The sequence below is a fragment of the Penicillium manginii genome (genome assembly GCF_028828005.1).
Source record: "Penicillium manginii strain IBT 31320 chromosome Unknown utg000004l:1.0-7231830.0:1.0-7236170.0, whole genome shotgun sequence".
Classification (NCBI taxonomy): domain Eukaryota; kingdom Fungi; phylum Ascomycota; class Eurotiomycetes; order Eurotiales; family Aspergillaceae; genus Penicillium; species Penicillium manginii.
In genome coordinates this window covers 5,941,038-5,955,288 of record NW_026643105.1, presented here as the reverse complement: position 1 = coordinate 5,955,288, position 14,251 = coordinate 5,941,038, and the positions used below count along the sequence as shown (strand labels likewise).

General features: G+C 48.7%; 6 protein-coding genes across 6 annotated transcripts; 5 read left to right on the top strand and 1 right to left on the bottom strand.

Annotated features, from left to right (window-relative positions):
* Positions 1 to 519: 519 nt before the first annotated feature.
* N7533_005922 (uncharacterized protein) lies at positions 520 to 1,535 on the top strand (the record flags this gene model as incomplete). The annotated part of the gene is made up of 2 exons (XM_057102572.1): positions 520 to 558; positions 612 to 1,535. The coding sequence occupies 2 exons, from the start codon at positions 520 to 522 to the stop codon at positions 1,533 to 1,535; spliced, it is 963 nt and encodes a 320-aa protein (XP_056962202.1).
* Positions 1,536 to 1,952: 417 nt separating this feature from the next.
* N7533_005921 (uncharacterized protein) lies at positions 1,953 to 3,275 on the top strand (the record flags this gene model as incomplete). The annotated part of the gene is made up of 1 exon (XM_057102571.1): positions 1,953 to 3,275. One exon carries the CDS (start codon positions 1,953 to 1,955, stop codon positions 3,273 to 3,275), a length of 1,323 nt encoding a protein of 440 aa, XP_056962201.1.
* A 942-nt stretch (positions 3,276 to 4,217) lies between these two features.
* N7533_005920 (uncharacterized protein) lies at positions 4,218 to 5,555 on the top strand (the record flags this gene model as incomplete). The annotated part of the gene is made up of 1 exon (XM_057102570.1): positions 4,218 to 5,555. One exon carries the CDS (start codon positions 4,218 to 4,220, stop codon positions 5,553 to 5,555), a length of 1,338 nt encoding a protein of 445 aa, XP_056962200.1.
* Positions 5,556 to 6,135: 580 nt separating this feature from the next.
* N7533_005919 (ubiquitin ligase complex subunit HRD3) lies at positions 6,136 to 8,847 on the top strand (the record flags this gene model as incomplete). The annotated part of the gene is made up of 4 exons (XM_057102569.1): positions 6,136 to 6,172; positions 6,244 to 6,378; positions 6,456 to 8,381; positions 8,447 to 8,847. The coding sequence occupies 4 exons, from the start codon at positions 6,136 to 6,138 to the stop codon at positions 8,845 to 8,847; spliced, it is 2,499 nt and encodes an 832-aa protein (XP_056962199.1).
* Positions 8,848 to 9,015: 168 nt separating this feature from the next.
* On the top strand, positions 9,016 to 12,082 carry N7533_005918 (putative DNA repair protein Dds20/Mei5; the record flags this gene model as incomplete). The annotated part of the gene is made up of 6 exons (XM_057102568.1): positions 9,016 to 9,147; positions 9,197 to 9,691; positions 9,763 to 9,851; positions 10,252 to 11,115; positions 11,205 to 11,613; positions 11,672 to 12,082. 6 exons carry the CDS (start codon positions 9,016 to 9,018, stop codon positions 12,080 to 12,082), a joined length of 2,400 nt encoding a protein of 799 aa, XP_056962198.1.
* Positions 12,083 to 12,153: 71 nt separating this feature from the next.
* Positions 12,154 to 14,184, bottom strand: N7533_005917 (Amidase; the record flags this gene model as incomplete). The annotated part of the gene is made up of 1 exon (XM_057102567.1): positions 12,154 to 14,184. The coding sequence occupies one exon, from the start codon at positions 14,182 to 14,184 to the stop codon at positions 12,154 to 12,156; it is 2,031 nt and encodes a 676-aa protein (XP_056962197.1).
* Positions 14,185 to 14,251: the final 67 nt, after the last annotated feature.

The window sequence follows — 14,251 nt, the reverse complement described above, 5'->3', positions numbered from 1 at the left end:
CGAAAAATATAGCTTCAATTCTCCCAGCTCGGGCTCTTGTAACTGGCCTTTCGTGTTAGACTGGTATTCAAGTTCTTGAAAATTAATTCTAGAACTTTGAGATGGTAGTTAGACTTTAGGGGCCAGAAGCAATTCCCCGAGATTTTACTTAATGGGTAACCCCGAGTTGCTTTTACCGCCTCATCCCGAAACCCGCTCCGATCTCATCGGCATTCCTTTAGATCCGAATAAGACATCATATGGCTCAAGTGGGGACATAATTTTAGTGGGGGAGTGGGAAAGAGGGCCATTGAGATCTTCGATGAATACGAGCGGAGGTTAGCTCAAATCTAAGCCTTGAAAGGATCGACCCACTACTAAGTCCGACTCTTAAAACCGTTCTCCGTCATTGATTCCATCTGGATAGTCTCAGTGACCAAGATACCTATATAAGTAAAGTAGATATTCTCGGACTATGGCTTCTCAGATTCAATCACACCTCACTCGAGAAAAAACTCACTTTCCATCTCAAATCACAAAATGTGTGCTCAAACCATCCAAAAAGTCGCCATTGTTGGTGTAAGTAACCAAGTTGTCATCATTTCTAGGAAGCTTTACTAAATTTTTTACAGGCCACTGGTCGCATTGGAGGTGCATTTGCTAAAGCACTCGTGGAGGGTGGCAAGCACACTGTCACGGCATTGACTCGCGAGGACGGCGGCGGAAAGCTCCCAGAGGGTGTTCACGTTGTCAAGGTGAACTATGATGACGAAGCTTCTATTATCAACGCTCTCAAGGGTCAGCAATTTCTTGCAATCACTCTCAGCGTCAGAGCCCCCCAAGACCTGCATAAGAGGATTGCAGATGCAGCAGGCAAGGCCGGTGTTTCTCTTATTATGCCGAACGCCTATGGCTACCCAGTCGCTGCCGGTGGCCCCCAGGTGGGGGATTCGTATGGAAAGATAGCCATTGACCGAGTCAACGAAGTCAAGAGCGGCATCTCTTCTTCCCTAAAGCTATCTTGTGGATTCTGGTATGAGTGGAGCTTGGCCACAGGCGAGCAATGGTTCGGCTTTACAATCAAGGATCGCAAGGTCACATTCTTCGACGATGGAAAGCGCACCATCACTGTTAGCACTTGGGACCAATGCGGCCGGGCCCTGGCAGCACTCCTAAGTCTTCCGGAGTCTGGCTCAAGCCCTTCACTGGCCGAGTATAAGAATAGCAATTGCTCTATCTATAGCTTCCGAGTGTCCCAGCGAGATATGTTGGACAGCCTCCACCGAGTCTTAGGCACAACCGACTCCGACTGGGAAATCACATATGAACCGGTCGAGAAGCGCCTCAAAGACGGCGCAGAGGAGACTTCTCAAGGTGAAATTACTGGTTTTGTCAAAACCATGTATGGAAAGGTCTTTTTGAATTCGAACGAAATGAGTGACTTTGCGGCCAAGGGTTCGGACAATATTGCCTTAGGGCTGCCACAGGAAGATCTCGACGAAGCAACAAAGAGAACAGTGGAAATGGTCGAGAACGGCTGGAATCCTCTCGGCTAGATGTTAGGGTGAATATATATGGACTCGTTATCACCAAGAATCATATGTTACCCTTTTTACTATACCACAGAGAATATTTATTGACTTTCAAGTTGGACCCACACGTTCATTTAACCTTGGAATGCTTTCAAAATCATGATCGTACCGTTAAAACGATGAGAGTTAGTAGGAATAGAGACATTAATATTCCGAATATGCCTAGGTGGTACACCTCTACTAGTAGTGACCTGGAAATCATGTGTAACCAAAATAGATGGAGTACCCAGTTTCACATCGCCTTCCCCGCTTCTCCACATCGCCCTCGCAGCGACCTCCATGTCTCATGAATAAATGTGCAACAGCTATCGGGGCTTTCCCACAGCTTAATTCGCTCTCTGCATCCTGAAGCTGGGAGCAAACTTGAACGATATGCCCATGATGGAAAAAACAGCAACCGTCACTCTGCCTGCTGGTCCTATCAAGGTGCGGGTGCTCGACGATCTCGTCCATGCCCGGGCTATTCCCTACGCGAAAGCCCTGAGATTTGAGCGCCCACAATATACCGATAACTGGACCGAAGTTCTAAACTGTACCAGACATGCAGCAATATGTCCCCAACTTCCATCACGACTAGAGTCCGTGATGGGCCCATTGACCAAAGGGCACGCCTTAGAAGAGGATTGCCTACATCTGTCCATTACCGCACCCAAAGATGCTAGAGATGCCCCCGTGATGATCTGGCTACATGGTGGAGCGTATATATCCGGTGGTGGGGATCTTGATTGCTATCAGCCGATTGATCTTGCTCGGAGAGGCATCGTCTGTGTTAACGTCACGTATCGGCTCGGCGTTTTCGGGTATCTCCGACTAGAAGGTATTGCGCCCGCCAATCTTGGGCTCCTCGATCAGCGTGCTGCACTATTATGGGTACAGAACAATATTGCAGCATTTGGCGGGAATCCAAATAATGTCACCATGGTTGGCCAGTCAGCCGGGGCCGATTCGATCGTTTGTCTGATGGCTGCACAAGAGACGCCAGGCCGCCTTTTCCACCGTGCTATTTTACTCAGCCCTCCCCTACGAGATTTAAAGGAGCGAAAATTTACAGGAGCTCTTTTATCTCAAAAGGCGGAACATCTTTTAACTCAAGATCCCCGGAAAATGACTGTGGATGAGTTGCTGGCCTTTCAAAAGAAACTTCTTCTAGACCCTGTTGAGGCCAGGGTGATGCTATTCGCCCCGAGTTTTGGATTCGACCCTTTGCCGGAAGAAAAGGATTTTGATGAAAGGATTTCCGAAGCAGCATCCAGAGTTCCTATTCTGATAGGCTGGACCACTCATGACGGTCGTCCCTTCGCAAGTATGATGGGCCCGTCGAATTTACTCAAGCTGCCGATAATTGGATCCTTCTTGGAGAAAATTGGTACTTGGTATATTACTCAAAGCTATTTTAAATGGCCATCGCAACGCTTTCACCAACAGATTTTGGATGCCGGTGGATCCTCAACTACGTACTCATTTGGATGGACAGCTGAGAATAGTACATTGGGGGCTTGTCACTGCATTGATATTCCCTTCGTACTCGGAAGCTACGAGGCTTGGAAATCGGCGCCCATGCTGGCTGGAAAAGATACCGAGAAGGCGATTTCTGACCTTGGATCCCAAATTCAAGAGATATGGACGAGGTTTATGAGAGGCGAGGCATTGGACAACCGGCATATAGAGTTTGAGAGATACTTCATTGACAGTCGGGGGACATGAGTTTCTGGTGACGCTAGTCTCGCTAGCGTATTTTGGTTATGTTTTGAAACCACAAATTGACAATTGCAAGTATGTTTGCCTATTATAACAATTTTCCAAAAAAAACTCAACTATCGTTTTATAGAAACTATCCAATATGAATAGGCCGGGCAGAAATAAGCTATTTGTACATATCAGAGGTCAAATCTTCAGTCTAGATTTTTGTCGGTACTAAATAAAAGGTGGGGCCTGACTGCCTATCACCAGAAACTTTTTTTTCCTAGAACTGTATCTGAAGGAATCTTCAGGCACCGGAGTTGATAATCTATCTAAGAATTTCAATTATATTCGTAGCCACTAGATAGGCCGATCCGCTTGTTGGAAAATTGAACAGCGATGCCATCTCGTCCTGCATGGCTAATTACCTCGTACAGTTGCTGCCCCAGGCACAAACCTAAAAAGGCAACAAGCGGATGTTCCCCGCCCTCCGCCAACCGTTCGCCCTTCTCTCTATTTGCATCCACACTTTGAGCCTTGTCGCTGTCTAGTGTCGACCTTTTTTTTCAACACATAGGTGGCCATAATTATTTTGTGGCCATTTAAAATGACTCTCAAGAGGAATGGGGTCTGAAAGATCGATCGACCGCCGGATTGGAGCACCTAAATCCCGAGCCGGTTGCAAGACCTGCAAGCACGCTCTTCCCCAACCCCTCTTTTCGGTCCCAACTAACTACCGACAGAATTCGGAAAGTCAAATGTGGCGAGGAAAGACCAAACTGTATTCGTTGCTCAAGCACGGGAAGAAAGTGCGATTATGAGGGCGATACGCCCCCTAGGGCCTCCTTTACTACACCAACCGTGGCTCCCTGCCACACGCTGTCGCTATCGCCAAATTCAGGACGCCGAGAACGCCGAGCATTCGAATTCTACTTTGTATTAGCAGCTCCGCAACTAGCTGGTGGTATGAGCATTGACTTTTGGACAACCGTCGTGCCCCAGATTTGCCGCAGTGAGCCAGCCGTGTGGGATGCCATGATAGCAATCAGCGCACTATTCGAACATCCAGATCAGTGTCTAGATTTCACTTATCTACGGAATTGTCACAAAAGGTCCGAGCCGCTCAACAAAGTACAGCAAGAGGCTTTGTCCTGGTACTCGCGTTCGATATCGAGCATTAGTTCGCAAATTTCTGGGAGAGGAGCAGATCCATATATCGCACTTATCAGCTGCATACTGTTCATATGCATAGAGACGATCCAGGGACGCGTGGAAGAGGCACTTCAGCTATACCGACAAGGAGTAAGTCTGATTCTTGATCTACGTGTTCAAATAAGCCATGGAATGGTCTCCACTAGCAAGATTACTCTCCTGGAGGACACCATCGTCCCATTGTTTTTGCGTCTATGCGCTGTTTCACTCTCGATATCAGGTGTCCAGCCATGCGAACTTTATACGGTCGCCAAGATTGACATGCCCGCTGTCTTTTCATCCGTTGATTCCGCGCGGCTTGTTATCGCTAATATTTACACTGCTGCCCAACTTTTTGAACATGAGGCAACAAAACATGCCGGAGCGGTTGGCAGGGACGCAGCCATTAGTCAAGAGATGCTAGATCAACAACAATCTCTCAAGGATCGACTCCATAATTGGTATCGTGCATATATGGCCATTTGCCAGAATCTCCATGCCAGAGCAGCGATGTCAATCACTGTCGAACCAATGCTGTTGATGTATCACGCAGCGTTGTTTATCTTCGTCTCCGAGTGCCTTGCGCGGCATGAGAAAGTCTATGACAATCATCTTGCTGGATTTACAACCATTGTTGAACAAGCTAGTTTAGCCCTTGCTAGCACGACAGGGCCAAATGGAGCCCAGCCGCCTTTCACCTTTGAGATGGGCGTTGGCATGCCACTTTTTCTGACCGTCATGAAATGTCGAGACCCAATTCTACGGCGGAGAGCTTTGGATTTGTTACGGCAAGCGCCTCCAATGCAAGGGTTTTTTAAATGCACACCTGTTGCTCATCTGTCTGAAAACTTCATGAATCTTGAAGAAAGCTACGGCATAGCAATCAGAGAATTGACAGGAGATCATTCGGTCGCTGTACCTGAAGAAGCTCGCATATGCCACTATGGTGTTTTCAGGCCACAGGATGGTCTCCCCCCAGGTATCCTTGAGGAGGATTGGGCCAGATATGGCTGTGGCCCTGGGCAGCTTTTCTTGAAATTCTCAAGAAACCACTTTGACGCTGTCAACAATACATGGGGCTTGATTACTCAAGTTGTTCCACTCCAAGCTTAACCCATTTGTAAATAATCTCTGGAATTTGATCTTTTTAAAACGGTTTAAGTTAGTGGCTGGAGTGTGCCTAGGTAATTCAGTTGTAGGAGATACGCAGATAGCATAGAACAGTTATGCCTTCCTAGGTATCTAGTGTACTAGTAATAGGGAGAAATCTAAACCTGAAGCTTGAAACCTTGGAATGGGATATAAATAAGTTGCTGGAACTATACTATTGAAATTACTACTAGTACTCCAGGGCTAGTAGTAACTATCGGCTTCGTAGCGCAGGGGTAACACGTCACAACTCTATTGAGTTAAATATGAAATCAATTACTTAGGTAGTTCTTAAGAGTGAAATATAGGAACTATACCTAAACTGACCGATTTATCTTTCAGGGGGTTGCCCTTTGTGCATGCCAAGCCAGGGTATACAACCAGAGCGGTGATTCGCCCTCGGCAAAATGAAGCTCCGTCAAGCCAAGTGGCCCGTTGGATCCAACTACATCACCGATTGCTTGCTGACTCTCTCTGACTTGTGCCCTCTACAGGTCGCGATGCGACTCTTACACCTCAACAAATCTCACTTATCGCAGGCATCATGAGGGCGTCACTCCCCTGTTTTCTGCCGGCGCTGCGTATGCCCCTCACCCGCCTCACCCTTTGCTTGTCCGGAGTCGCGCGACAGCCAGCTAACTCCTATTTCTAGTGCTATCACAGGTATATGCAGTAGGGTCAACACAAGCTCCCATCAACGATGATCCAATGACCGCCATCGCCAGCAATGTGGATAACCAACAGTACTTGTTTCAAACTGCAGAGCCAGAACCTCGGCCGGTCAGTCGTAAGTCAATCCCCAGCTTATCGCGTGACAGCCTGGAAGCACCAACATGGCTAACAAGTCTTCGCTTTTGACCGCAGAACGTGTTGTAAATGCCTGGGATATTCTTCGAGCCACAAAACCTACCAATCTTCACGCCGACAGGCCGACGGGGCTACTTGCATACACCTTACACTATGGTCGTGAGGCCTTTCGGTTGCTGTTTCTCAATGGGCCCATATCTGATGCAACAGAACGCAAAGTCAGTTCGAATGTTTTAAGCGCAGTCGACGAGCTCAGAGCCGCTGTGGAGGAAGAGGAGGATCCGGACGCCATGTTTCTTCTGGCCGAGATGAACTTCCACGGCAATTTCACCTACCCGCGCAACTTCAGCGAAGCCTTCCTGTGGTACAACGAACTGGCATGGTTGACTGGAAACAGCACGGCACAATCCATGGTTGGTTTCATGTATGCGACGGGCATTGGCAATGCGGTTGAACGCGACCAGGCAAAGGCGTTGATGTACCATGAATTTGCCGCTGAGGGAGGAAACACACGATCCGAAATGACCCTTGCGTACCGCTATCATACAGGAATCGGTGCACCCAAGAACTGCAAACACGCGATTCTTTATTATAAGAGAGTGGCGGACAAGGCCATTGAGCACTATCGGTCTGGGCCGCCCGGGGGCCACGCCATGATTAGGGAATCCTATCGCTGGGCAGAAGAAGAGGGTGGTGTTTACGGAGAAGGTGCTAGTTTCTCGAGCTCTGGGCATAACGCGCGGGACGCTGCCCACTCCGATGAAGCAAGCGTTGAGGACCTGATGGAGTATTTGAACCTCCTGTCCCACAAGGGTGACTTAAAAGCAACCTTCAGCTTAGGAAAGATGCACTACGAAGGTGCCCGTGGACTTCCTCGTAATTTTCGACGAGCTATGAAGTATTTCATGATCGTTGCGAAGAAATATTGGGCTAAGGATGGATCTATCAGTCCTAACCCATCTGCAGGACTTGACAAACTAGCTGCCAAGGCGGCAGGACATATTGGTCTCATGTACCTTCGTGGTGAGGGGGATGAACAAAGCTTCCCAGCTGCTCTCGGTTGGTTCAGACGTGGCATCGAAAATGGAGACGCTCTTTGCCAGCACCAGATGGGGCTGATGTACCTCCATGGCTATGGAGTCCCTCAGGATGCCTATAAAGCGGCATCATACTTTAAGGTTGCAGCCGACCAGGACCTTCCCGCATCAGAGACACGACTCGGCGCCCTCTTCTTGGATCAAGGAGATATAGCGACCGCGACGCGATACTTCGATCTTGCCGCCCGTTGGGGATGGATGGAGGCTTACTACTACCTCGCTGAAATGGCGCACTTTGGCGTTGGTCGACAACCACACTGCGGTGTCGCTGCGGCTTATTATAAATTGGTCGCAGAGAAAGGTGAAGCGATTCACTCAGCATTCGTCGAGTCCAACGCTGCCTATGAGGCTGGAGACAACGAGGCTGCTCTGGTTCCGGCCATGATGGCTGCCGAACAGGGCTATGAACATGCCCAAGCAAATGTGGCATTCATACTTGACGAGCAGCGCTCTCTTTTCTCCCTGGATTCCATCCTGCCATGGGCGAAGAAAACCCGGTCGTCCTTGATGCGTAACACTGCACTAGCACTGATATATTGGACCAGGTCGTCCAAGCAGGCCAACATTGATTCCTTGATCAAGATGGGTGACTATTATCTAGCTGGCATGGGGACTGTGCTTGATGCTGACAAGGCATCGACCTGTTACCACAATGCGGCCGAGGCATACCACAGCGCACAAGCATACTGGAATCTGGGCTGGATGCACGAGAATGGCGTTGCGGTGCAGCAGGATTTCCACATGGCTAAGCGGTATTATGACCTAGCTCTTGAGACCAATTCCGAGGCGTATCTTCCAGTCAAGCTCAGCTTAATGAAATTGAGAGCCCGGGGATACTGGAACCGCATTACGAATGGAGACATCAATCCGATTCGTGATGATGAAGGTATGTGATCTCCCAAGTATACAACCTGCCATTTACTGACTATTTCCTTTTCCTCTTTGCTGTAGATGTTCGACCTCGTCGTACCTTCAGAGAATGGGTTCAGGCCTTTATCGAGAACGAGGCGCAGTATTATGATGCACTTTATGAGGGACAGGAAAACGATGAAGAATATGCTGGATCACGAAGCCTGGACGGAGAACACGAGGATGGGTACTACGATGATCTTGAATTTGATATTGATGAGGGCATGTTGGAAGGTCTTCTTATCGTCGGACTTGCAGCGACTCTCTTGGTGCTCGTCTACATCCGCCAGCAACAGCAGCGTAATCGTCAGAACCAAAATGCCGCGAACCAGGGAGATGGGAATTTAAACAACGCAAACGCTAATGTGAATGACCGTGGATTCTTCCCGCGTCCTGGCGATCCGGAATTTGGGCAATGGGTAGCAGGAGGGGTTGGCCATTGATGATGAACCTGTATTGTACGCTGAATTTTAGCTGTAGATAATCTTGAACACATTTGCGCATGCACACGGGACTTACCCGCCCACTCGGCCTACTTCCACTTCCACTCTCAACCTCCATCCTCTCCTCCTCCCTCATCAACTTCTTGCCCCTACTTGATCAAATTCAACATGAGCAGTCTACCCCAGCCCAAACGTCGTCGCCTTGACGTACCGTCCACGCTTTCCAAACCGTTTAAGCCTCCGCTCCACAACCCCATTGCCATCGACTCATCACCCAAACGCGCTCCCCAAACTCCAGAGGTAGCTCAGCCCGCCAACGATGAAGCATGTTTCATGGTCGGAAGCCCAGAGTCCAAAACAGATCCTGGATCCTTTTTGTCCTCACCGTACACCTCCCCTGTCAACCATCTACGCCGACCTATTCCTCGGCACTCTAGTCTCTCCAACACCAACACAATCTCCCCTTGGAGATCCAGAGGTATTGGCATTGCAGCGACAACAAAGTGTGCTACGAGGACGACTGGCTTTACTGCGTTCGGAACTTGATACCGCAAACCAAGCCCACCGCATTGAATCATCGACCCAAGACTCCGAACTGGCAGCTTTGGTCATCAAATGGCGACTTGTTAGCCAAAGAGCAGCCGATGAAGTATTCGAAGGAGCCCAGGAACGAGTGAAGCGTATGGGTGGGATGGCAGCTTGGAGAGAGCAAAGCAAGCGAGACACATCTCGATGGGATTTCGAGAATGAGAATCATGAGCACGAACACGAGGATGAAGATGAAGGGCAACCAATTTACGCGGAGGATACCGTTGAGACTCCAGACATCGATGGAGAAGAGGAGGTAGGTCATAAGTTGACCACTGCAGGCTTATTGGCTGGGAAGATATCTTTGGCTGATGCTATTGGCTATAGGAGTTTACAATGAAGTACATGCTGAAAATGCTCAACATCGACCCCAAGATGATCGGCTTCGATGCGGTGGCCGGCAGGTGGATCCGGCAGTGAGGCACTGGTATTGTGTGGCATTGGACGGGATGAATATGGATGGCAATGGTTATGATAACTGAGGAACTGTGTTCCTATCTGCTCGATTTGAGCCTATCAAATTCCTTGCAGAGTACAACTAGTATAAGTTAGTATAAGTTAGTAATAGTAGTTATCATGTAGGGTTAGCCTCGGTTGGGTCCCGAAAACCTTCTTATCAATATCAACGGCCTTCTCCGCTCCACCCCCGCATTCTTCTTTCTCTTCTTTTCCACTTCCCATGTCGCGCCCATTCAAGCAGAGAGATATCGCCTGCGCTCGCTGCTTCCGCTTGAAGCGGAAATGCGATCACGCAAAACCAACATGTGGGGAATGCTGCCGCAAAGGCGCTGAGTGTCTTCCTGCTCGATCTCGCAGGTCGGGGGATAGCGTTACGATCCCGGTTGCCTATCTCAAGGAGCTCGAGAGGCGAGTGGCCGAACTAGAAGATATATCTCGCAGTGCGGGCTCACATATTGAACTGCGCGATGCAGGCGTCCAGACCGACTCTGAAGAGGGGTTGATTGGAGAGGAATACACTACTCATACCCTTGAGGACAGAGCCCTGATCTCATCTTCAACACCCCAATTAATATCCCGACAATCCCCCTTTTCCCCGATCAATTTCGCAAATATTTTCAGTCAATTCAATGAAGAGAACCTGGACTTTTTGAGCCTCGACAAAGGACCAACATATCCAATCCTCGGAGATGATACACCATGGCTGACAGAACTCTACACGAATGTCTATTTCTCGGTGGCCCATCGCGAATGGCCCTTCCTCAACGAATCCACATGGAAAAATTGGTATAGGGAGGATGGGCTGCAGGACCAAGAAGAGTGGAAGTGTTTCTTCTTGAGGATGGTATATGCCATTGGCGCATCCCTCTGCAGCACCATACACAGGGACCCTGCACATCTGAGCCGGGCAAAGGAGCTATACGCATCTGCGATGAATTATTACCCTCATGTTGTGGGTAATACGTCGATGATTCTACAGGTTCAGGCCTCTTTGCTCCTTATTATCTATGCCTTTCACTGTCCTTCTTCCGAGGAGATTGCCACAAGTGTTTCCTCCATTATGCCATTCTGCATTACTGCAATGACAGAAATGCGAAAGTACCTACGGGTTAATCAGGGAGACAAGGCGCTCAGTGCCTCGGGGGAAACCTCAGTCGAGAATATGTTCATCACTTGTTATATGTTAAATGAAATCGTGGCCTCTGGCTGGGATCGACCCGTGTCTGCCGCATATCAGGCTGTCGATGATGATGTTAGTACTACCATGAATAACTTATCATTCGCAAGATTTACTGACCTCTTTATAATAGTTGTCTAGGCTTGGGGACTCGGTTCAGCCCCCCCGTCCAAACACATCCAGCTATAAGTCATTTGTTCCGGCTACGAAAAATCCAAACAAATATTAGACGATCTCTGGAAAGCTCTCGCTGGCAATTCTCCGAGGATAAAAGCGCCTTCAGCTCTTCACTCAAAACAGCTCTAGATCTTTGGCGGCAGGATATTCCGCGCTACGGCACCGACGAAGTCTCCTGCGGCTACAATCACCCCAGCTGGATGACAAAACTATACGACTATAGCATCTTGATATTGATGGAAGAGAAGAGCAGCTTCCTTGATCAAGATGGAACGGAAGACATATTCTCGGCGGTTGTCGAAGTCTGTATCAAATTTCGTCACTTCCAGGAGGAAGGACAGGTGATGTGTTTTACTTGGTCTGCAGTATGTATATTGGAATTATGTCATCATACCCTCCGAGTCTCGCTAACCCTATGGCCAGCTTGTTTTTCAATTCCGGGCTGGTATTATGCTTCTTTATTTAATTTGGGCAACGAGGCCTATAGTGGACAGTCCTAGCTTCCAACAAGGACCCCGGAGTTATGACTCGCCTGAAGCCATCGAAGCATGCACTAAAAATTTGAGATGTTTTGGAGATCGCTGGGATGACGCTGTGCCATACTCCAAGGTATTTGAATTCCTTCACCAGAAGGTTCTTTGGCACACTGGTGGGAATAGCACGGGAAATAAAACCATCGCCTTGGAAGAAGCTGAATCATATCTGCAACAGCTGAAGGATAAGTACCTTCACCGAGCGATACTTGGGATGATCGAAGATATAATGTATGGAGGATTTGTGCGATATGAGGAGATTTCAGATGAATATATGACTGAACTAGCTTGTGAAGTATAAAATTCCAAGGTTTATAATATGAATATGACAAAATACTGGATGGTTAAAGAATCCAGCAAGTGTTCTTGCTCTCATAGCAAAATTAGCTTCCCAGACGAAGACCCAGATTCAGAGTGCGCTACCACGATAACAATTGTCTGCTTCACTGCTGGACTCGCCCAGGGCTTCCAATCACTGTCTCTGTCAGAAGTTGGATAGGTGGAGGTTATTTTCCACTGCTGCCCTTCCCAAGAAACATCACAGGATTCCCCATTAATGTAGCACGACAGGTTCCTCGCCGGAGAGCTGACAGAGCCATTCACTTCAACAAAAGCCTTTGAATCACGAACTTCCTTGCGTTGAGTGGTTACAATAAGCTCCAGATTATCTCGAGTCGTAGTTGCGCCAGATGTATTGCCAGTTGGGAAATAGTCCGAATCGAGTGCCGGGGTACTGAGCGGTTGAACACGGGATTTGGAGGCCATCTCAAATGCGAATCCGTATCTTAAAATATCGTTGTCTTCATACGCTTTTCCAGCGAAAGTAAGATTGACTGGCATACTTGTGTCATCCATGATCCCCATTGGTACCGAGATAGTTGGAACTCCAAGGTGACGAATAGGCCGGTTTCCATTGGAGTACTTGACACCATTTGTCCAAGCAAAATCAGAAGCATCTTTATCCACATCGGCATTTGCAGAACCGATATCTCCGTTGGCTGGGAAGACCACTGCATCTAGGCCATTCTCGTCCATCCACTTCTCAAAGGTTTCCTTTCGGGCATCCTCCAGCGCTTGAATTGCCTGTTTCATCCCAGGTATCTCGAATATTGAGGCTGGCTTTGTACGTGGGTATTCCACGATCTCACCCCATCGGGGCTTATTAGCTGCTTCGGGTGTTCCGAGGAGTGATCCAGGTGCAAGTGGAAAGATTGTATTGGGATCAACGTAGGTCAAAGACTCGAGGCCTTTCTGGCCGTTCGTGGCGAGAAAGTCGTCCCAGGCGTGGGAAACCACCTCGCATCGCTCCTTACTAGCCCAACCATCAGGTAGATTTGCGACTGTGACGAGTTGGCCTGTTGATGCATTAGACTCATATGTTGTCACCAGGGGAAAGTCAGTCTCAATGACTTCGGCGCCGCATGCTTCCAAAACCTGTCGTGCTTTCTTCCATAACTTGAGGATCGAAGGTCGGGTATTGACTTTGCTGACTTGTGAGATAGAAGAGTCATCACCCCCAATGTACATTGAAGGTACGGCAATTCGTTTGCCCCTCAATGACGATTTATCCTCCAACGTGGAGAAAGACTTCGGCCGGATGGATGTTATTGACGGGATGGAAACAACCGACTGCTCATTATAAAAGTCTCCAACCGGATTCTTGTCTGCGACGGCCAGAACATCAAGAATACAGAAGAGATCAGCCACGGTCTTTGTATGTGGGACCAATACATCGCAGGTAGGATATAGAGGGAAAACACCACGGAGAGGCAATAGCCCCTTTGAAGGAGTATAGGCCACAACAGCATTATTCGAAGCGGGTGATCTCCCCGAGGAAACAGTCTCAGTTCCAAGGGAGAATGCACATAGATTCGCACTCGTCGCAACCGCAGACCCATTAGATGAGCCCGAAGCATAAGCCGCGGCTAAATAGTCCGAGTTGTATGGACTTTCAGCGCGCCCCCATACTCCGCGTTGCATTCCACCGTACGCCATGGCTGGCATATTTGTGCGACCCAAAAGCACCGCGCCGGCATTGCGGAGAATCTGCACGCAAGCCGCGTCTTCGTTGGCAATGAGTTTTTCAAAGGCAGGCGAGCCATTGCCAACGACCATCCCTTGGACTTTGATATTATCTTTCACCAAGTAGGGGATTCCCTCCAATGGTCGTGATGGGAGTCCCTGAGTGCGCCTGGCATCTGAGGCCGCTGCTTCGTCAAAGACGGCTGGATTGAGGATCGGGATCGCGCTCAGCTTCGATCCATTTGCATCATAGACACTGATTCTTCGGAGGTAGCACGATACAAGATCCACGCTCGTCAGGGATCCCGAGGAGAGAGCATCTTGTAATTCCGCGATACTGGCGTCGAGAAGATCCAGCTGTTGACCGATAGACGAAGGCATTTTTGTAATTGAAAAGGGGGAAAAGGCAAGTTCCTTTGTTTCTTATTTGTACTGCACCTCTAGGATC